General features: G+C 44.2%; 1 protein-coding gene across 2 annotated transcripts in view; it reads left to right on the top strand.

Moving 5' to 3' along the window:
- LOC147009639 (uncharacterized) overlaps positions 1–24,697 on the top strand; it is a 121,062-nt gene that overhangs the window by 76,911 nt on the left and 19,454 nt on the right. The window contains exons 26-33 of one of the 2 annotated variants that reach the window (XM_085863148.1): positions 1,330–1,455; positions 1,622–1,769; positions 5,392–5,429; positions 6,965–8,341; positions 10,283–11,536; positions 13,373–14,308; positions 15,338–15,532; positions 16,232–22,963. In XM_085863148.1, coding sequence (XP_085719274.1) covers positions 1,330–1,455; positions 1,622–1,769; positions 5,392–5,429; positions 6,965–8,341; positions 10,283–11,536; positions 13,373–14,308; positions 15,338–15,532; positions 16,232–22,963 — 10,806 coding nt within the window. The remainder of the gene's footprint in view (positions 1–1,329; positions 1,456–1,621; positions 1,770–5,391; positions 5,430–6,964; positions 8,342–10,282; positions 11,537–13,372; positions 14,309–15,337; positions 15,533–16,231; positions 22,964–24,697) is intronic. The other variant, XM_085863149.1, reaches the window with a different exon arrangement.

Genomic DNA, 24,697 nt, shown 5'->3' with positions numbered 1-24,697 from the left:
TGCCGACCTCGGAAGGATGACAGGCAGAGTCAACTCCACCTGGTATTAATTCAACAGTCAAGTAGGATTTTAACTCAGGATCCTAGGATCCCAAGCCCACCACCCTAACCATTAAGCCAACACCAGGCATGCTTTCCAACAGTTCTGTGATTTTTTTTTTCCCAGTGTACTGGCTTTGATGTCCATCGGCACGCAAAATTTCAGCTTTCGACGTCACCCAGAGGGTACCGATCGTTAATATCAGTCAGTCAGTAGTTAGAAATATATATATATATATATACACACACACACACACACACGAGCTGGGGTATGTAGCATTGCTAGGCAATTCTAGGTCCTGACTCCCAGCCTTTCTTCTTCCTCATCCCTCCAAGTCCCCCTCCCTCCTCCCACCCAACCCCTTCCCCTCCCAACCCTTCCCCTGCTTCCTCCCACCCCAGTTCCTACAGATTCCCACCCCAACCTTCCCCTGTCTCCCCTGATTAATGGATTTGGGGCTACCCACTCTCTGGGAATGTGTACAGTGCAGAAATTAAAGTCATCTCCACAGCTGACTTGTAATACCCTCTGCCACCACCACCAGGTGGTGTTATATATTTACATTGAGAATTATATTTATATAATTATATTTATATAATGCTCTATATTTACATAGAATGCTGTTTATTTACATGGAGAAAACGATACACATTTACAGAGAATTTTCGTCGCCCTTCCCTTATGAACACCCGTGACTACAGGTGAAACCAAGTAGCCCATGTTCACCACAAGGACGAACTTGGTCCATGTGCCAAGTTTGGTGGCAATTGGCCCATTAGTTTAGGCGTGATTTGTGTTACACACAGACACACAGGCAGACAGACAGAAAATGACATTTCTTTATTAGAAGATGCGACTAACCTATGTATACAATTTGAAACCAGATAATGGGGCAATAAATCATTCAGGAAGTTTTAAAAATTGCACGCTTCCCTCACGGTCCTGGTGCACCAACTCTCAATTTGCTGGTCTTGCATATGGTCATTCCCTTGATGCATTCGACCCAAATTGAAATATCTTGAAAGCACAGATATACTGTAAAATAATAATTTTGTCGCTATATTACCCTGAAGCGAGTTTCATTGAAGTGAGTGATGTAATGAATCACGAGTGCCATCATCAATCGGTATTCTCCCACTTGTACTAACTTCCCTAGGAGTAGATCACTTGTGGACTAACTCCATGTGCCGAAAACTGCACCCTGACTCTGGAATAACATCATGAGATGACTTTTGAGCAACTAAGTAACCAACGTATGCTTCTACGTGTTTCTTGTTTGTCTCCATACAGCTGTCTACTGTGATTTCTACAACAAGCCAGGTCAATGTAATTGGCATTACAACCCTTGTGGAGAGACTCCTCCAACATGCCATCAACTGACCCAAGGAAGCATCACTGAACCACATAAGCTCGAAGGTACATCTTATGGTTTGCTACATGATTGATTGACATGAACTGTACCGTCACATACCTTAAACGTTAACAATACATTTTCATCACAAGTGCAACAATTGTATTTGCCTTACAATCTTCGTTGTTACAAATGATCCTGTGCAGAGATCATTGCCTCATTTCCTTGCAGGTTGCTATCCAAGTTGTCCGGACGAAACCCCATTCCTCGACGAGCCGACGATGACGTGTGTCAATCAGTTAAATTGCAGCTGCTATGTTGGAGACCAATATGTAGCACCTGGGACCTCAATTACATATCCAACAACATGTACAATTTGGTGAGGAGAAAGCATCTTGAACATCTTTCCCATCACATTTCTTTCGATGGCAACAGCAAACATGAATGGGTTGAAAATATTCAATGTAATATTAATCTTCATGAAGGCGAGTGTCGGTCTGCGTCAGCGAAAAAGTGAGACAATGAATTTTATCAACTAAAACTGATAACATCATGTTACCCATGGGAAGTGGGGTGGAGCTGACGTTTGGAGCTCTTATTCTAACGAAAAGTCAAAAACTGCACACCTTTCTTACCATGGTGGCTCCATTGATAAAACTCATTGAATAAAGATGTACAAACTCTTCCGTGGCCATATATCACAGGTCTTTAGATTGCATTACATTACCCACCGACATAAGTTTTTTGTCGAGAATATCCGGCGCTGCTTACGGATCGCAAGTCCGTCAGACGAGATGCCACAGCCCCATCTCAGAAATTGTGGGTCATTGTGTCAGTATTTTGGCAATAACACATTTGCGCAGGCAATAACTTCACCCAAAGTGCGATTCCGGCCCTTTCGGCCCGTTTTCTTAAAACTATTATTAAAAAAAAATTTTTTATGCGCTTGGCATAGTTAAGGTGCAAATGATGATATGAAACTAGCCTCACTCTTTTGAGGTATTCTGGTTTCTTTTTCTGATGCGATGAATATCTTACCAAATTTCAAAACTATCTCTCGTCCGTGCTATCGCTCGACACCTGAGTGTTGTACCAATGAACTTCCATGGGGTATGTTCACAATTCGAACTTGTTCATCTGTTTGTCTGTTCTCACAGAACTTTGGTATTTTTCTCTTCAACCGCTTGTCGGATTGAAACTATATTTTCACCATCGGTGCGACTCTTCATGTAGAATGTTGTAATGATAATTATGACATCATAGCTCACGTGGTGTGGCAGCCATGTTGGAAAAACCAAAATAACTTTAGACCTCTGAATCTCTGAAACCGCATAAAGAAAAAAAAATGAAACTTGGCACATGGCAAGTACTCCTCATGGGGAATGTGATTTTTATGACATCATAGGTGCCTTCGTTATGACGTTATAATTGCATATGAGGAACGCTATATCCAATCAATATGAAATTTTTTGAGGGTCATCCGGGGATAAATTGTTCCATAGAAAAACAACTGATGACCTCATCGGTCACGTGATTCGCCAGCCTTATTGTTTCACAAAAAAACCTTCAAAAATGTTCTTCCCTGAAATAGCTGAACAGATTGAGGTGAAACTTTACACGTATGACCGCCTATCCATGAGGAACAAAACTTTCACACATGTGACATCATACGTCACATAGTTTGGCAGCCATATTGGATTTACCCTACAAGGAAATACAAGGAAATCTACCACAGATGGAGGCCATTTAGCCCATCATGCCTGCGTGAACACCATACTAATTTATCTTCACAAGATCCAAGGAAGAAAATGCAAAAAAATGTTTTTCATGAATGAAATAATAAAAAAATTTTGTAGTTTTTGTATTTTTTTTTCTTCCCCTCAGGGGAGGGGGCAGTAGCTTGGTTAAAAAACATATAACATCAACCACACAACCCCCCTTGACAAGACCCCCACCAACAGTACTCCGTACACATGCACGCAATCACCCATCAATGCTCGAACTACCTAAAAGTCCTGTCAACATACCCCTCTATCTCCATAACCTCCAGGTACCTATTGAATTCTAATTTAAACTTGTCTCCTTTTTCTGCTGCCACTGCCTTTCCACGGAGGCCATTCCATGCATTAACTACTCTCTGAGTAAAAGTCCCCTGCCTTGCTTCCATCTTAACTCTCCTCTTCGTTACTCTCAGGCTATGGTCCCTGGTCCTATCACTGTTCACTCTGTTGAATAATTCATCAGCACTTATTTTATCTTCACCTTTCATTATCTTAAACATCTCTATCATATCTCCTCGTAACCGCCTCCTTTCTGGTGAATAAAGCCCCGTCTCCTTCAGCCACTCCTCAAAGCTGAGTCTGGCTAGGCCAGGACTCAATCTCGTAGCCCTGCGCTGAACCCTCTCTATGGCATATATGTCCTTCCTGAGTTGTGGTGACCAAAACTGCACACAATATTCTAGATGTGGCCCTCACTAAATTCCTGTACAATGTTAATACCATCTCTTTTGATTTATAATTGATCCCCCTCCGAATACAACGTAAAACCCTATTTGCTTTACCTATAACTGCCTGGTATTGCGCTGCCTGCTTACCTCCCGTATCTATTACCACCCCCAGATCCTTCTCATGTGTGACACGCTCCAAAATTACCTCTTGCATTCTGTAATCTCTATTTTCATTGTCCTTTCCCATCCCCAACACCTTTCACTTGCTCATGTTAAATTCCATCTGCCAATATTTTGCCCAATCAAAGGAAGTATCAATACTTTCATGACCTCTAAAAAATCTTTCCTACAACCTCAAAAAATCTTCTTCTCCAGAACGGCTGGACAGATCGATGGGAAATTTCACACAAATGTTCCCTAAGCCTTGGGTGTCTAAGTTTGCTGAGGAATAATTGATAGGTCACATGGTTGGCAGTTTTAATGGATTGAAGAAAAATATGAAATAATATTTTCTCTGGAACCGCCTAATCATTCGATGTGAAACTTCACAATTCTGATCTAATAATGACGAGCATAACCCGCGCTCTGCGCGACATGTTGGGGTGGGTGTGTTTGAGAAAGGAACTGATGCAGAGTATCAGTAGTAATTTTACTTCAATGCAGTAAGTGGAATACGATTTCACTGTTTCAGAACCATTTTATTTACTTTTTTTTTGTACCATGCACCTCATATGGTCTTTGAGATAATGTAAGCCGAATATCACGTTACTCGAGCGCAGAACAAAGTCGAAGATAGGGCGACACGAAACCACAAACTCGGAAATAATATATAAGATGTGGAATAAATGTTTTAAATTTCACCTTGATCGGACATATGGTCTGGCAGCCAGAATTATTTATTTTATTTGATGTGGGTTCTTCTTTCTTTTGATTCAGGCTCACTTGGCTGTGTCTGGATGGGTTTTAGGGTAGAGGAGTAGCATCTGAAATGCGAATCCTCTCCAGGTTCCTCATGATGACTTCATCTTTTTTGCTTGTTTGAGTTCCTTCTGATTACTCTAATGCAGGACTGTACCTATTTGGTCTTCCATTTGATTTGAATTAAATTTATTTTAATCCCATTCTAAGTTCAATTGAATAATAATAATAATAAAAAAACATCATGGGTCAGGGTCAGGTGTCCAATCAAAGCAGGGTTCCATCAAAGCGGGACGTCTTGGTACCCCGTCATCATTGCCAACAGTTATAAAGTAGCAGTTCTAATTATGTCTCTTATGAATTATGTTACGCACCAGTACACAAATGCCGCACAAAACTACACAAACACCACACAAAACAAGTGCTGGGGAGGGTCTGCAATCTCTGATTGCTCTTTATCTTTATCTGTTATCTTTTTGACAATGTGGTTGATCCTGAGGATAGTTAGCATTTATCAAAAAGACTTAGAGGAACGCAGACCGAGCCAGTGTTGATGAGACAATTCAGCTGTTGTGATTCTATGATGCCTGGGTCTGTTGACTAAATGCTTGTTTCTTCTCGTTCTTTGCTGCAGTGTGTGTATGAACAACTCCATGGAATGTCGTAAACCAGGTAAAGTTATCAAATTCTGTCTATTTATTTTAATAGTTAAAAACCCTCATCTTTCTTGGGGTTATTGAAACAAAAAATAATTAATGCAAAAAAAAAGAGAGAGAGAAAAAAACACAATGCAACTAAGGTCACAAAAATCCTGTGAACACAAAACTCCTTTCCGTACGATGATGTACCATCATTACCTTTCAAAATGCCTTGAAAAGTATTTTCAGGACTTATTCTTCCTAACTGCGGTGTTTTCAGAGCAGCATTTTTGATTGGCTGATAATGCCAGGGCCATATTGATTCTTCACTCATCGCCACTCAGCGTGCTTGTTGTATAATGGGGTATACAGTATAGTCAGTCTTTCTTTATAGGTGAACTGCCAGGAGTCAGTTGGTGCTGCGTCTGTTGGAAAGGTGAATGAGAAACAACATGGTAGTGCAAGCCTGACCACGACAGCAGTCACAATACATTTGCCTTGTACAAGTTATCGCACATTGTCCTGTTGTGATTGATGAAAGTTGTGTTCACACAGATATTCCATAGTAACGATTCGATACTCATTCCCAAAGACTTTGGTCAGTTGTCAAGTTTTGGTATTTGAATGACAATATTTTATAAAGGGCTGGGTGGCGAGTTACAAACGTGTTTGGAGCACAAAAACGTGTGGTGGTGATTCAGGTGATCCTCGGCGAGCCTTGCCCTCGGCTTGTCATGCACTCAGTGAGTTACAACCTCATCGTGTGCTGTACTGAAAACGCTGGGGTTGAAGGGATGATGAGGCATCAAATTGTCAAACAAACGTGCATGTAATTTGTGATGGACCCAAATGAGCTACAGCCCAGAAAGCAGGATTATCCTTGGAAATGTCCAATAGAAAAAAAAACCCAAAATGGGCAAACCCACCCCCTGCACCCCCTCACCCCTCCTCCCACCCCAAAAGAAACATTGAAGATCTGCCAGTTCTGCCAACACTGAGATCCTCAAGTAGCTTCAGAGCCTGCAGATATCTGACACAATAAAATAAGCCAATTCAAATTCACACATCCCTCCTCCCATCCTCCCCACACTCCCTCCCCACGAGAGTGCGTTTCCCCCGGTAAGTCAGTCGCCATCGTGGGAAAGAACGGACGTGTTTCCAGCTATATTAAAATGGGGGCAATTGTCTGCATGTGTGTACGTCTGATCATTATAGAATCGAAAACGGCTGTACCAATCTGGAGAGATGACGAGCAGTTGTCACATGTACATGTGGAATAGTGCAAGTGGTTTAACCGCTGATCCCTGCCTAAGGGAAGGGGTTGCGACACCATATTTTGCTCTCAGAGGGAGAGGGTATGCCGAGTTCCAGGAATGAGACATTTCTCTTAAATCAGTTGCACAAAAGGAACACTGGAGAAAACTCAAAAAAGTACTGCGGATTATTGAAATCTGATTGTTGTTTTGTTGTGCTGCAGTTTAATACTGTATCATTATGAACCAACCGGTGCGGTGTGCAATGCTGCAAGCCCCAAAACCTGAATCATCATTGTTGTTGTTTTTTTTGCAGATGGCTGCTGTCATAACGGTGAAATTTATCCTCCAGGAAGTATCATTTCCAGTGAAGAGGTCAATTTGTGCACTTATATCACTCGTTGTGACGAAAACGAAAACATAGTGAACGAAAAACATTGCAGGACAACAACAATGCTGCCTACCACCACTACAACCCAACTAATCACCTCACCAACGGTCGTGGTAACCACTCCAGGGGTCAGCACGACGCTTCCATTGACCCTCTCAACAACGGAATTAAGTTCAACAACTTCAACCACTGCAACGACGTTACTGCCAACCAGCTCAACCACAGTCACAACCATGACAACAACCAGTCAAGCCGCTCCAACCAGTGGAACAACAGTAGAAAGCACTCCGCCAACACTTTCAACAACGACAGAAGTCACTTCCCCAACAACCGGATCTACGACCCAAACAACACTGACCACTACAAGTACAACTGAAGGGACAACCTTGCCTCCCACAACCACAACAATGCAAACCAGCTCAACAACACTGACCACACCAAGCACTGCAACCACACCCACAACTGCAACAACTCCGATCACAACAACCACCTCACCCACAACAACCACTCAAATCACTCCAACAACACATGAAACAAGCCAAACCACTTCAACAACACTGGTGACAACCACACCAACCACGACCACAACTGTTCAAAGCACTCCCACAACAACACTTTCCACAACTTCTGTTTCTTCGACAGAAGTCACCACCCCAACCGTAACATCCACACCCCAAACTACACTGACCACGACAAGTACAACTGAAAGGACAGCTTTGCCTCCCACAAGCACGACAATGCAAACCAGCTCAACAACACTGACCACACCATCCACTGCAACCACACCCACAACTCCAACAACTCCAAGCACAACAACCACCTCACCCCCAACAACCAGCCAAACCACAACAACACTTGAAACAACAAGCCAATCCACTTCAACAACGCTGGTGACGCCCACACCAACCACGACCACAACTGTTCAAAGCACTCCTACAACAACACTTTCCACAACCTCTGTTTCTTCGACAGAGGTCACCACCCCAACCGTAACATCCACACCCCAAACTTCAGTGACCACTACAAGTACAACTGAAGGAACAACTTTGCCTCCCACAACCACGACAATGCAAACCAGCTCAACAACAACCACCTCACCCCCAACAACCACTGCAACCACACCCACAACTCCGACAACTCCAAGCACAACAACCAGTCAAACTACTCCAACAACACTTGAAACAACAAGTCAATCCACTTTGACAACACTTGGAACAACCACCCCAACAATTGGAGTACCTCCTCAAAGTACTGCTACGACACTTTCTGCAACCACAGCGATCCCATCAACCACAATTGAGGGTAAATTCTGTTTGTTTGTTTTCATTATAAGGGAAATTTGAAAGGGAGCACTTTTGTTTAGATTTTTGGTTTTGCTTCCCACAACCAAACATGCTCTAACTTTACGTCAATACTTATTTGGTATACAATACCATTACTGTATTTCCAACTGCATTCCTTTTGGTACCAGTTACCTTCGCCAACAAAGGTGAAGGAGGTTATGTTTTCACCCCTTTCTGTCTGTCTGTCTGTCTGTCTGTCTGTCTGTCTGTCTGTCTGTCTGTCTGTTTGTTGGATTCGCTAGATATCCATTATTGTCGGGTATTCCGTCTGTCTGTCTGACTGTGTGTGTATGTGTGTCTGCAACACGAGGCTCCACAGCACGAACCAGCGAACCGATTTCGATGAAACTTTGCCAACATGTGCAATATGTGCTGGGAATGTGCACGTTTGAATTTTGTTGCCTAGCAACCACCCATTGCTGTGCAGTGGCCAAAAAACCACGTACAGTATTTTCAATACTTATGCTTGAGTTTTGAATGTAAAGAAACGAGACTTCGGAATTAAACACTTCGAGAAATTTAGAAAATTTTGGTCAAGCCAATTTTTGATTGAGGTTTTATTTTTCAAATGGTAGTCCTTCAAAAATCGGGTGTCTATTTACCGTCATTTTTTATGAGGTGCTGAGGAAGTGGGCGGAGCTTAGGGAAAGTGGGCGGAGCTTAGGGGAAGTGGATGTGGTTGATGAAAAGTGGGAGTGGCGTAGGAGAGTGGGCGTAGCTTATGAAAAATGTGTGGCTCAGGAGTGGTCAAACAAGAGCATTGAGAGAAGTTTATCGGGTTGTATGTGTGTGTGTGTGTGTGTGTGTGTGTGTGTGTGTGTGTGTGTGTGTGTGTGTGTGTGTGTGTGTGTGTGTGTGTGTGTGTGTGTGTGTGTGTGTGTTTGTGTGTTTGTGTGTGTGTGTGTGTGTGTGTGTGTGTGTGTGTGTGTGTGTGTGTGTGTGTGTGTGTGTGTGTGTGTGTGTGTGTGTGTGTGTGTGTGTGTGTGTGTGTGTGTGTGTCTGCAATGCGAGGCTACACAGCACAAACCAGCAAACCGATTATTTTTCAAATGGTAGTCCTTCAAAAATAGGGTGTCTATTTACCATCATTTTTTATGAGGAGTGCCAGTTGGCAAAATACGTAATAGGAAAAATCTTGCCAGGCAGAGGAACAATTGTGTGTGAACCAATACGTCTTGGCAATGAATCTTCGTCAGTGGATCGGTCAGAATGAAAAGCATCGTATCCAGCGCTTCGATCCTCGCGAATCCCTCGTCGCCTACCAGCTTGCTTGTTAGTTTGTCTGTTTGTTTACGGGATATCTCAAAAAGTTGCCGACGGATTTGGATGAAACTTGTTGGACATGTTAGGTGTGTGACAAGGAAGAATTGATTCGATGTTGGTGACGATCCAAATCCGGATCTGGATCCGAGAATTATTAATTTTTTTAAGTGATCCTTCATCATTGAGAGATGGAGCCAAAACCGATATACGACTGTATCGCATGATATTTCAAAAAATGTATTGGGCCCGATATGTTCTCGTTGATCACTGATCAGGCATTACGTGGTGGAGGTATGCACTCTCACGAGTGTCCTCGATTTATTTTGTTTGTGTTCATATTTCCTCTGATGTAATGGCAATAATTCGGGGTTGATGATGGATCAGTGGTGATATCGTTTCCTGCGTGGAAATCAGAGACAGGAAAGAGGGACAGAGCAGAGTGAGAGCATTCTGTGGTTATATAATATGTTTCTCCAACACGGGGAAGAACAAGCGAGCAATGTTTCACTGAATTAACTATCTGGAGAAATTGATTTGCAAGGAACGGTTAAATAAGGACAGTCATGTTGTGTGATGGCAAGGAGACGTTCATTGCACCGACTTCACCATGATTTGTTCTACTCTTGTACTTTTGCAGTGTGCAACGGGCAGTGGAGCTCATGGATAAACAACGACAATCCGAATGATGGAGATGGAGACATCGAAGATTACAACACAGCTTTATCAACCAATGACATCGTGTGTCCCCAAGGTTTCAACGACATTCAGTGTCGCGTTGCCAATGATCCATTGGCGAGTATGCAACCGAACGTCACTTGTCGCATCGAAACAGGCCTCGTCTGTCTGAACAATGAGCAGGTCGGCGGATCATGTTTGGATTATGCCATGAGGTTGTGTTGCTCTTCTTTGACAACAATGTCCACAAGCGAATTGCCAACCATAAGTGAACCATGGATCGAATCAGAAAGCACACATGCAACAGTACAAAAGACACCACCACCAGAAAGCACAAGAACTACAACCATAATTTCACCAACCACCTCACCCATGATCTCAACTACAACTCCATCAACAACACAACCCACCACAATACTCCAAAGCACGACTGGATCACAAACAACCAGTCAATTCCCTTCAACAACGCTGGGGACAACTACACCCACCATGACCACAACTGTTCAAAGCACTCCTTCAACACTTTCCACAACCTCTGTTTCTTCGACAGAGGTCACAATCCCAACCGTAACATCCACATCCCAAACTACACTGACCACTACAAGCACAACTGAAGGAACAACTTTGCCTCCCACAACCACAACAATGCAAACCAGCTCAACAACAACCACCTCACCCCCAACAACCACTGCAACCACACCCACAACTCCAACAACTCCAAGCACAACAACCACCTCAGCCCCAACATCCAGCCAAACCACAGCAACACTTGAAACAACAAGTCAATCCACCTCAACAACACTGTTGACAACCCCACCAATCACCACTACAACTGTTCAAAGCACTCCGACGACAACACTTTCCACAACCTCTGTTTCTTCAACAGAGGTCACCACCCCAACCGTAACATCCACACCCCAAACTTCACTGACCACTACAAGTACAACTGAAGGAACAACTTTGCCTCCCACAACCACGACAATGCAAACCAGCTCAACAACAACCACCTCACCCCCAACAACCACTGCAACCACACCCACAACTCTGACAACTCCAAGCACAACAACCAGTCAAACTACTCCAACAACACTTGAAACAACAAGTCAATCCACTTTAACAACACGAGGAACAACCACCCCAACAATTGGAGTACCTCCTCAAAGTACTGCTACGACACTTTCTGCAACCACAGCAATCCCATCAACCACAATTGAGGGTAAATTCTGTTTGTTTGTTTTAATCATAAGGGAAATTTGAAAGGGAGCACTTTTGTTTGGATTTTTTGGTTTTGCTTCCCACAACCAAACATGCTCTAACTTTACGTCAATACTTATTTGGCATACAATACCATTACTGTATTTCCAACTGCATTCCTTTTGGTACCAGTTACCTTCGCCAACAAAGGAGAAGGAGGTTATGTTTTCACCCCTTTCTGTCTGTCTGTCTGTCTGTCTGTCTGTCTGTCTGTCTGTTTGTTGGATTCGCTAGATATCCATTATTGTCGGGTATTCCGTCTGTCTGTCTGACTGTGTGTGTATGTGTGTCTGCAACGCGAGGCTCCACAGCACGAACCAGCGAACCGATTTCGATGAAACTTTGCCAACATGTGCAATATGTGCTGGGAATGTGCACGTTTGAATTTTGTTGCCTCGCAACCACCCATTGCTGTGCAGTGGCCGAAAAACCGCGTACAGTATTTTCAATACTTGTGCTTCAGTTTTGAATGTAAAGAAACGAGACCGGAATTAAACACTTCGAGATATTTAGAAAATTTTACTCAAGCCAATTTTTGATTGAGGTTTTATTTTTCAAATGGTAGTCCTTCAAAAATCGAGTGTCTATTTACCGTCATTTTTTATGAGGGGCTGAGGAAAGTGGGCGGAGCTTAGGGAAAGTGGGCGGAGCTTAGGGAAAGTGGACGTGGTTGATGAAAAGTGGGAGTGGCGTAGGAAAGTGGGCGTGGCTTATGAAAAATAATGTGTGGTTCAGGAGGAGTGGTCAAACAAGAGCATTGAGAGAAGTTTATCGGGTTTTCCGTGTGTGTGTGTGTGTGTGTGTGTGTGTGTGTGTGTGTGTGTGTGTGTGTGTGTGTGTGTTTGTGTGTGTGTGTTTGTGTGTGTGTGTGTGTGTGTGTGTGTGTGTGTGTGTGTGTCTGCAATGCGAGGCTCCACAGCACAAACCAGCAAACCGATTATTTTTCAAATGGTAGTCCTTCAAAAATAGGGTGTCTATTTACCATCATTTTTATGAGGAGTGCCAGTTGGCAAAATACGTAATATGAAAAATCTTGCCAGGCAGAGGAACAATTGTGTGTGAACCAATACGTCTTGGCAATGAATCTTCGTCGGCGGATCGGTCAGAATGAAAAGCATCGTATCCAGCGCTTCGATCCTCGCGAATCCCTCGTCGCCTACCGGCTTGCTTGTTAGTTTGTCTGTTTGTTTACGGGATATCTCAAAAAGTTGCCGACGGATTTGGATGAAATTTGTTGGACTTGTTAGGTGTGTGACAAGGAAGAATTGATTCGATGTTGGTGACGATCCAAATCCGGATCTGGATCCGAGAATTATTAATTTTTTTAAGTGATCCTTCACCATTGATAGATGGGGCCAAAACCAATATACGACTGTATCGCATGATATTTCAAAAAATGTATTGGGCCCGATATGTTCTCGTTGATCACTGATCAGGCATTACGTGGTGGAGGTATGCACTCTCACGAGTGTCCTAGATTTATTTTGTTTGTGTTCATATTTCCTCTGATGTAATGGCAATAATTCGGGGTTGATGATGGATCAGTGGTGATATCGTTTCCTGCGTGGAAATCAGAGACAGGAAAGAGGGACAGAGCAGAGTGAGAGCATTCTGTGGTTATATAATATGTTTCTCCAACACGGGGAAGAACAAGCGAGCAATGTTTCACTGAATTAACAATCTGGAGAAATTGATTTGCAAGGAACGGTTAAATAAGGACAGTCATGTTGTGTGATGGCAAGGAGACGTTCATTGCACCGACTTCACCATGATTTGTTCTACTCTTGTACTTTTGCAGTGTGCAACGGGCAGTGGAGCTCATGGATAAACAACGACAATCCGAATGATGGAGATGGAGACATCGAAGATTACAACACAGCTTTCTCAACCAATGACATCGTGTGTCCCCAAGGTTTCAACGACATTCAGTGTCGCGTTGCCAATGATCCATTGGCGAGTATGCAACCGAACGTCACTTGTCACATCGAAACAGGCCTCGTCTGTCTGAACAATGAGCAGGTCGGCGGATCATGTTTGGATTATGCCATGAGGTTGTGTTGCTCTTCTTTGACAACAATGTCCACAAGCGAATTGCCAACCATAAGTGAACCATGGATCGAATCAGAAAGCACACATGCAACAGTACAAAAGACCCCACCACCAGAAAGCACAAGAACTACAACCATAATTTCACCAACCACCTCACCCATGATCTCAACTACAACTCCATCAACAACACAACCCACCACAATACTCCAAAGCACGACTGGATCACAAACAACCAGTCAATTCCCTTCAACAACGCTGGGGACAACTACACCCACCATGACCACAACTGTTCAAAGCACTCCTTCAACACTTTCCACAACCTCTGTTTCTTCGACAGAGGTCACGATCCCAACCGTAACATCCACACCCCAAACTACACTGATCACCACAAGTACAACTGAAGGGACAACTTTCCCTCACACAACCACGACAATGCAAACCAGCTCAACAACACTGACCACACCAACCACTGCAACCTCACCTACAACATCCACAACTCCAACAACTCCAAGCACAACAACCACCTCACCCCCAACAACCAGTCAAACCACTCCAACAACACTTGAAACAAGTCAATCCACGTTAACAACACTTGGAACAACCACCCAAACAATTGGAGTGACTCCTCAAAGTACTGCAACGACACTTTCTACAACTGCAGTGATCTCATCAACCACAGTTGAGGGTAAATTTTGTTTGTTTTTTATCATCATCAGGGAAATTTGAAAGGGAGCACTTTTGTTTAGGTTTTTGGTTTTGCTTCCCACAACCAAACATTCCCCAAATTTGCGTTAATACTTATTTGGTATACCATACCATTTACTGTTTTTCCAACTGCATTCCTTTTGGTACCAGTTACATCTGCCAACGAAGGTGAAGGAGGTTATGTTTTCACCCCTTTCTGTCTGTCTGTCTGTTTGTTTGTCTGTTTGTTTACAGGATATCTCAAAAAGTTGTGGACGAACCCGGATGAAATTTTTTGGACAGGTTGGGTGTGTGACAAGGACGAACTAATTAGCTATTGATGAACATCAGGATCTGGATCCAGCTGCGAGAATTTTTTCAGTGCTTCTTCACCATTGAGATAAAGGGCGAAAACGATCTATTGCACGATATCTCAAAAAGTTGCCGACGGATTTGGATGAAACTTGTTGGACATGTTAGGTGTGTGACAAGGAAGAATTGATTCGATGTTGGTGACGATCCAAATCCGGATCTGGACCCGAGAATTATTAATTTTTTAAAGTGATCCTTCACCATTGAGAGATGGGGCCAAAACCGATATACGACTGTATCGCATGATATTTCAAAAATGTATTGGGCCCGATATGTTCTCGTTGATCACTGATCAGGCATTACGTGGTGGAGGTATGCACTCTCACGAGTGTCCTAGATTTATTTTGTTTGTGTTCATATTTCCTCCGATGTATTGGCAATAATTCGGGGTTGATGATGGATCAGTGGTGATATCGTTTCCTGCGTGGAAATCAGAGACAGGAAAGAGGCACAGAACAGAGTGAGAGCATTCTGTGGTTATATAATATATTGCTACAACACGGGGAAGAACAAGTGAGCAATGTTTCACTGAATTAACAATCTGGAGAAATTGATTTGCAAGGAACGGTTAAATAAGGACAGTCATGTTGTGTGATGGCAAGGAGACGTTCATTGCACCGACTTCACCATGATTTGTTCTACTCTTGTACTTTTGCAGTGTGCAACGGGCAGTGGAGCTCATGGATAAACAACGACAATCCGAATGATGGAGATGGAGACATCGAAGATTACAACACAGCTTTATCAACCAATGACATCGTGTGTCCCCAAGGTTTCAACGACATTCAGTGTCGCGTTGCCAATGATCCATTGGCGAGTATGCAACCGAACGTCACTTGTGACATCGAAACAGGTGATGTGGATTTTTTTAACCCACCTTGTTGTGATCGTTTGTTAAACCTAACATTTTGTTAAACCTAACCTAACACGTTTGTTAAACGTTTGATAAAACCCTACAAAAAACCCTATCGACACTGATAAAACTGATGTCCACACAAGTCCTTCCTTGTGAAACAATTTATTTCCTAATTATACACCATACACTTCTCACCCTTGTACAATGAACTTAAAAATCCCCATTTGTTTGCAATATTATTTGGTTCTATTTCATTTATTCTTACTTTAGTTAACAGTTAGACCAACCCGATTCAATTCACTTCTACATTACATCAGAGAGTTTTATTCTAACTTGGTACTTGGTCAGTTCCAAGGAGTACGAGCCACTGAGAAACTATACTTCCTCACGTGCTCGCACTGAGAACAATGTGCCTTTCAAAACATTTTATACTTCCATGAGAGAGAGGTTGGGGGATATTCACCCAGACTGTAGACGTCTCCTTTAGACAAAAAGCCACTTCGTACATTTTCTAAGCAAAGGTTCATTTATCAGCTCGGTCACTCTGCTCCAGAACAACACATTTCTTATCATTTAGGACAAAAGTCTTTTGGCCAGAAATGACAGCCAATTCAATTTGCAGCATAAAAGTTACATTTTTGAAACTCCATTTGTTACAATTTAAAATACATTAATATAAATTTTTCCCCCACACAGGCCTCGTCTGTCTGAACGATGAGCAGGTCGGCGGATCATGTTTGGATTATGCCATGAGGTTGTGTTGCTCTTATTTGACAACAATGTCCACAAGCGAATTGTCAACCATAAGTGAAGAATGGATCGAAACAGAAAGCACACATGCAACAGTACAAAACACCCCACCACCAGAAAGCACAATAACTACAACCATAATTTCACCAACCACCTCACCCATGATCTCAACTACAACTCCATCAACAACACAACCCACCACAATACTCCAAAGCACGACTGGATCACAAACAACCAGTCAATTACCTTCAACAACGCTGGGGACAACTACACCCACCACAACCACAACTGTTCAAAGCACTCCTACAACAACACTTTCCACAACCTCTGTTTCTTCGACAGAGGTCACCACCCCAACCGTAACATCCACACCCCAAACTACACTGACCACTACAAGTACAACTGAAGGAACAACTTTGCCTCCCACAACCACGACAATGCAAACCAGCTCAACAACAACCACCTCACCCCCAACAACCACTGCAACCACACCCACAACTCCAACAACTCCAAGCACAACAACCACCTCACCCCCAACAACCAGCCAAACTACAGCAACACTTGAAACAACAAGTCAATCCACTTCAACAACACTGTTGACAACCACACCAATCACCACTACAACTGTTCAAAGCCCTCCGACGACAACACTTTCCACAACCTCTGTTTCTTCGACAGAGGTCACGATCCCAACCGTAACATCCACACCCCAAACTACACTGACCACTACAAGCACAACTGAAGGAACAACTTTGCCTCCCACATCCACGACAAGTCAAACCAGCTCAACAACACTGACCACACCATCCACTGCAACCACATCCACAACTCCAAGCACAACAACCACCTCACCCCCAACAACCAGCCAAACCACAACAACACTTGAAACAACAAGCCAATCCACTTCAACAACACTGGTGACACCCTCACCAACCACGACCACAACTGTTCAAAGCACTCCTACAACAACACTTTCCACAATCTCTGTTTCTTCGACAGAGGTCACCACCCCAACCGTAACATCCACACCCCAAACTACACTGACCACGACAAGTACAACTGAAAGGACAGCTTTGCCTCCCACAACCACGACAATGCAAACCAGCTCAACAACAACCACCTCACCCCCAACAACCACTGCAACCACACCCACAACTCCAACAACTCCAAGCACAACAACCACCTCACCCCCAACAACCAGCCAAACTACAGCAACACTTGAAACAACAAGTCAATCCACTTCAACAACACTGTTGACAACCACACCAATCACCACTACAACTGTTCAAAGCACTCCGACGACAACACTTTCCACAACCTCTGTTTCTTCGACAGAGGTCACCACCCCAACCGTAACATCCACACCCCAAACTACATTGACCACCACAAGAATAACTGAAGGGACAACTTTGCCTCCCACATCCACGACAATTCAAACCAGCTCAACAACACTGACCACACCATCCACTGCAACCACATCCACAACTCCAAGCACAACAACCACCTCACCCCCAACAACCAGACAAACCACAACAACACTTGAAACAACAAGCCAATCCACTTCAACAACACTGGTGACACCCTCACCAACCACGACCACAACTGTTCAAAGCACTCCTACAACAACACTTTCCACAATCTCTGTTTCTTCGACAGAGGTCACCACCCCAACCGTAACATCCACACCCCAAACTACACTGACCACGACAAGTACAACTGAAAGGACAGCTTTGCCTCCCACAACCACGACAATGCAAACCAGCTCAACAACAACCACCTCACCCCCAACAACCACTGCAACCACACCAACAACTCCAACAACTCCAAGCACAACAACCACCTCACCCCCAACAACCAGCCAAACCACAGTAACACTTGAAACAACAAGTCAATCCACTTCAACAACACTGTTGACAACCACACCAATCACCACTACAACTGTTCAAAGCACTCCGACGACAACACTTTCTACAACCTCTGTTTCTTCGACAGAGGTCACCACCCCAACCGTAACATCCACACCCCAAACTACATTGACCACCACAAGAATAACTGAAGGGACAACTTTGCCTCCCACATCCATGACAATTCAAACCAGCTCAACAACACTGACCACACCATCCACTGCAACCACATCCACAACTCCAAGCACAACAACCACCTCACCCCCAACAACCAGTCAAACCACAACACTTGAAACAACAAGCCAATCCACTTCAACAACACTGGTGACACCCACACCAACCACGACCACAACTGTTCAAAGCACTCCTACAACAACACTTTCCACAATCTCTGTTTCTTCGACAGAGGTCACCACCCCAACCGTAACATCCACACCCCAAACTACACTGACCACGACAAGTACAACTGAAAGGACAGCTTTGCCTCCCACAACCACGACAATGCAAACCAGCTCAACAACAACCACCTCACCCCCAACAACCACTGCAACCACACCCACAACTCCAACAACTCCAAGCACAACAACCACCTCACCCCCAACAACCAGCCAAACCACAGCAACACTTGAAACAACACGTCAATCCACTTCAACAACACTGTTGACAACCACACCAATCACCACTACAACTGTTCAAAGCACTCCGACGACAACACTTTCCACAACCTCTGTTTCTTCGACAGAGGTCACTACCCCAACCGTAACATCCACACCCCAAACTACATTCACCACCACAAGAACAACTGAAGGGACAACTTTGCCTCCCACATCCATGACAATGCAAACCAGCTCAACAACACTGACCACACCATCCACTGCAACCAGAACCACAACTTCAACAACTCCAAGCACAACAACCACCTCACCCCCAACAACCAGCCAAACCACAACAACACTTGAAACAACAAGCCAATCCACTTCAACAACACTGGTAACACCCACACCAACCACGACCACAACTGTTCAAAGCACTCCTACAAAAACACTTTCCACAACCTCTGTTTCTTCGACAGAGGTCACCACCCCAACCGTAACATCCACACCCCAAACTGCACTGACCACTACAAGTACAACTGAAGGAACAACTTTTGCTCCCACAACCACGACAATGCAAACCAGCTCAACAACAACTACCTCACCCCCAACAACCACTGCAACCACACCCACAACTCCAACAACTCCAAGCACAACAACCACCTCACCCCCAACAACCAGCCAAACCACAGCAACACTTGAAACAACACGTCAATCCACTTCAACAACACTGTTGACAACCACACCAATCACTACTACAACTGTTCAAAGCACTCCGACGACAACACTTTCCACAACCTCTGTTTCTTCGACAGAGGTCACTACCCCAACCGTATCATCCACACCCCAAACTACATTGACCACCACAAGAACAACTGAAGGGACAACTTTGCCTCCCACATCCATGACAATGCAAACCAGCTCAACAATACTGACCACACCATCCACTGCAACCAGACCCACAACTTCAACAACTCCAAGCACAACAACCACCTCACCCCCAACAACCAGCCAAACCACAACAACACTTGAAACAACAAGCCAATCCACTTCAACAACACTGGTAACACCCACACCAATCACCACTACAACTGTTCAAAGCACTCCGACGACAACACTTTCCACAACCTCTGTTTCTTCGACAGAGGTCACCACCCCAACCGTAACATCCACACCCCAAACTGCACTGACCACGACAAGTACAACTGAAAGGACAGCTTTGCCTCCCACAACCACGACAATGCAAACCAGCTCAACAACAACCACCTCACCCCCAACAACCACTGCAACCACACCCACAACTCCAACAACTCCAAGCACAACAACCACCTCACCCCCAACAACCAGCCAAACCACAACAACACTTGAAACAACAAGCCAATCCACTTCAACAACACTGGTGACACCCACACCAACCACGTCCACAACTGTTCAAAGCATTCCTACAACAACACTTTCCACAACCTCTGTTTCTTCGACAGAGGTCACCACCCCAACCGTAACATCCACACCCCAAACTACACTGACCACGACAAGTACAACTGAAAGGACAGCTTTGCCTCCCACAACCACGACAATGCAAACCAGCTCAACAACACTGACCACACCATCCACTGTAACCACACCCACAACTTCAACAACTCCAAGCACAACAACCACCTCACCCCCAACAACCAGCCAAACCACAACAACACTTGAAACAACAAGACAATACACTTCAACAACACTGGAAACACCCACACCAACCACGACCACAACTGTTCAAAGCACTCCTACAAAAACACTTTCCACAACCTCTGTTTCTTCGACAGAGGTCACCACCCGAACCGTAACATCCACACCCCAAACTGCACTGACCACGACAAGTACAACTGAAAGGACAGCTTTACCTCCCACAACCACGACAATGCAAACCAGCTCAACAACAACCACCTCACCCCCAACAACCACTGCAACCACACCCACAACTCCAACAACTCCAAGCACAACAACCACCTCACCCCCAACAACCAGCCAAACCACAACAACACTTGAAACAACAAGCCAATCCACTTCAACAACACTGGTGACACCCACACCAACCACGTCCACAACTGTTCAAAGCATTCCTACAACAACACTTTCCACAACCTCTGTTTCTTCGACAGAGGTCACCACCCCAACCGTAACATCCACACCCCAAACTACACTGACCACGACAAGTACAACTGAAAGGACAGCTTTGCCTCCCACAACCACGACAATGCAAACCAGCTCAACAACACTGACCACACCATCCACTGTAACCACACCCACAACTTCAACAACTCCAAGCACAACAACCACCTCACCCCCAACAACCAGCCAAACCACAACAACACTTGAAACAACAAGCCAATCCACTTCAACAACACTGGTAACACCCACACCAACCACGACCACAACTGTTCAAAGCACTCCTACAAAAACACTTTCCACAACCTCTGTTTCTTCGACAGAGGTCACCACCCGAACCGTAACATCCACACCCCAAACTGCACTGACCACGACAAGTACAACTGAAAGGACAGCTTTGCCTCCCACAACCACGACAATGCAAACCAGCTCAACAACAACCACCTCACCCCCAACAACCACTGCAACCACACCCACAACTCCAACAACTCCAAGCACAACAACCACCTCACCCCCAACAACCAGCCAAACCACAACAACACTTGAAACAACAAGCCAATCCACTTCAACAACACTGGTGACACCCACACCAACCACGTCCACAACTGTTCAAAGCATTCCTACAACAACACTTTCCACAACCTCTGTTTCTTCGACAGAGGTCACCACCCCAACCGTAACATCCACACCCCAAACTACACTGACCACGACAAGTACAACTGAAAGGACAGCTTTGCCTCCCACAACCACGACAATGCAAACCAGCTCAACAACACTGACCACACCATCCACTGTAACCACACCCACAACTTCAACAACTCCAAGCACAACAACCACCTCACCCCCAACAACCAGCCAAACCACAACAACACTTGAAACAACAAGCCAATCCACTTCAACAACACTGGTAACACCCACACCAACCACGACCACAAATGTTCAAAGCACTCCTACAACAACACTTTCCACAACCTCTGTTTCTTCGACAGAGGTCACCACCCGAACCGTAACATCCACACCCCAAACTACACTGACCACTACAAGTACAACTGAAGGAACAACTTTTCCTCCCACAACCACGACAATGCAAACCAGCTCAACAACAACCACTGCAACCACACCCACAACTCCAACAACTCCAAGCACAACAACCACCTCACCCCCACCAACCAGTCAAACCACTCCAACAACACTTGAAACAACAAGTCAATCCACTTCAACAACACTGGTGACAACCACACCAATCACGACCACAACTGTTCAAAGCACTCCTCCAACAACACTTTCCACAACCTCTGTTTCTTCGACAGAGGTCACCACCCCAACTGTAACATCCACACCCCAAACTACACTGACCACGACAAGTACAACTGAAGGGACAACTTTTCCTCACACAACCACAACAATGCAAACCAGCTCAACAACACTGACCACTGCAACCACACCCACAACTCCAACAACTCCAAGCACAACAACCACCTCACCCCCACCAACCAGTCAAACCACTCCAACAACTATCATAACAACCACCTCACCCCCATCAACAATCACAACATCCGCAATTCAGAGTACACCAGTTACAACTCCAGGTTGGACGACACAATCAACAAAACAAACCTCATCTACCTCTACGGAATTAACATTGTCAAGTGCTCCACCAACCACAAGTCTATCCACAAAATTACCAACCATCTCAACAACTGGTCTGACGAGCATCACTTCACAAACTACTCCTCTCGCATCAACAACTGCATTGACTCGATCCTCTTCAGGAACAACTCCAATAACTACCACCTTAGGGTCAACTACAACCACACCAACCACTATAACCATCACACAAGGTACAACTTTGCCAACCACAACTACTACAATGCAAACTTACACAACCATGTTGTCCACTCCAACATCAACAAGCACATTTTCAACACCATCCACCACATCGACTCCAACTGCACCTGCAACAACTGGCACAACTGAATTGACAACAACATCAACAACTCCAACACCTGAAAGTACAACTGCCCTTTGTGAGTTTATTTATTTTTCTCTGATCGGAATATCTTTTAAAGTCGTTCTCTTGTTTTAGAAGTCAGTTCTATTTGTTTGTTTATTTATTTATTTTTCTATGATCAGATTATATTTTAAACTCGTTTCCTGTTTTTTTGCAATCAGTTCTATTTGTTCGCCGAAGTCGGTGACCCTTATTGTCAGTAATTCTGTCTGTTTGTTTGGATGTTTGTTCGTTTGTCATCAGCATAATTGGTAGTAAACGTGGGCGGATTTTGACCAAACTCGGGTGGTAGGTACATCTTATGACCTAGTGCTTTGGAAATTGTGATGGTTGCTTGGGATGCTTTGGTTCCCTAGCAACAACCGAAAAACCTTCAAAATCGGTACCGTTCACGGGAAATCAATTTCGAAAGCTATTATCCCACGTCGGCTTACGAAATTTGGCATGCATCATCTACAGGTGATGCTCTACCAAATATATTCCGGATTTTGTGATATATGGAATAGTTTACCCGCAGCGCCCCCTACAAATGGGGTATGCCCAAAAATTGCCGAAAATTGAAGGCCCCCGAGCGACCAAGTGAGGGCATCGATCCGAATGAAACTTTGCAGGTTCATCGCATGCAATGAGTACTACAACTTTGCCTCAGGACATATTGACCGATATTGCTTAGGTCAGGGGCCAAAGGGCAAACATCTATAATATGCGAGAGCTGGAGGTGTCTTCGTGCCAAATGCTACTCCTCCCAGGGTTATGGTCAGATGGTCATGAAAATTCACACTAATCATCTGGAATACATTGTGCACAAACATTCGAGCCAGATTTTCGATTTAGATCTTTGTTCACCCACAGCACCCCCTCGAACTTTGGGGGATTTCCGATTTCAAACCGCATTTTCGGTACTTTTCATTCAAATGGATACCGAGTCGTTATCAGGAGATGGAACTCGATGAGATTTGGTATGCATAATCTTAAGGTGATTCTCTATCCGCTATATGACATCCATTTTTTTTCTATATCCTATAGTTTCTAAATAGTGGCCCTCTCAACTTGGGTGTCCGAGGGCAATTGAGCATTCCCGCTGAAAATTCAAAGTACACTAGCTCCAAGACAGTTGAACCGAATCGAAGGAATATTTACATGCTTATAAAGCGTAATGAGTACCACAACTTTGCTCATTTGCATAATGACCTATCTCGAGTAGGTCAGGGGTCAAAGGTCAATAAGTGCATTTTTTGGGCTAAATGACCATTCAAATCCCCTTTGCTCCGACACGGATTAACCGATACGAATGAAAGTTCATAGGTACAGAGTACTCAATGGGTACTACAACTTTGCTTCAGGACATATTGACCTATCTTGGCTAAGTCAGGGGTCAAAGGTCAATGAGTGCATTGTTCTTCCAAAATGATCATTTAAAGCCCCCTTGCTCATATACGGGTTAACCGATTCGATTGCAATTTCATAAGTACTTAGTACTAGATTAACTCAGATCAGGGGTCAAAGGTCATCGGATGCTATCCAGCCACCGGCTTGTTGAGTTATTTATTTATTTGTTTATTTTTCTCTGATCGGAATATATTTTAAACTCGTTCTCTTGTTTGGAAATCAGTTATCTATTCTTGTGTGTGTGTGTGTGTGTATGTGTTTTGATAAAGCATAACGTAAACATTATCTTTGACTCCCCCTCCCCTCCCTTCTGCTCCCCCCCATTCCTCTCCCCTTTCCTAGTCCCCCACCTACCCCCCTC

Source organism: Eptatretus burgeri, chromosome 17, assembly GCF_056783735.1.
Source record: "Eptatretus burgeri isolate ZD-2024b chromosome 17, Ebu_testis_v1, whole genome shotgun sequence".
Lineage (NCBI taxonomy): Eukaryota > Metazoa > Chordata > Myxini > Myxiniformes > Myxinidae > Eptatretus > Eptatretus burgeri.
The sequence above is the reverse complement of the archived record's forward strand: the minus strand, read 5'-3'. Positions and strand labels throughout refer to the sequence as shown.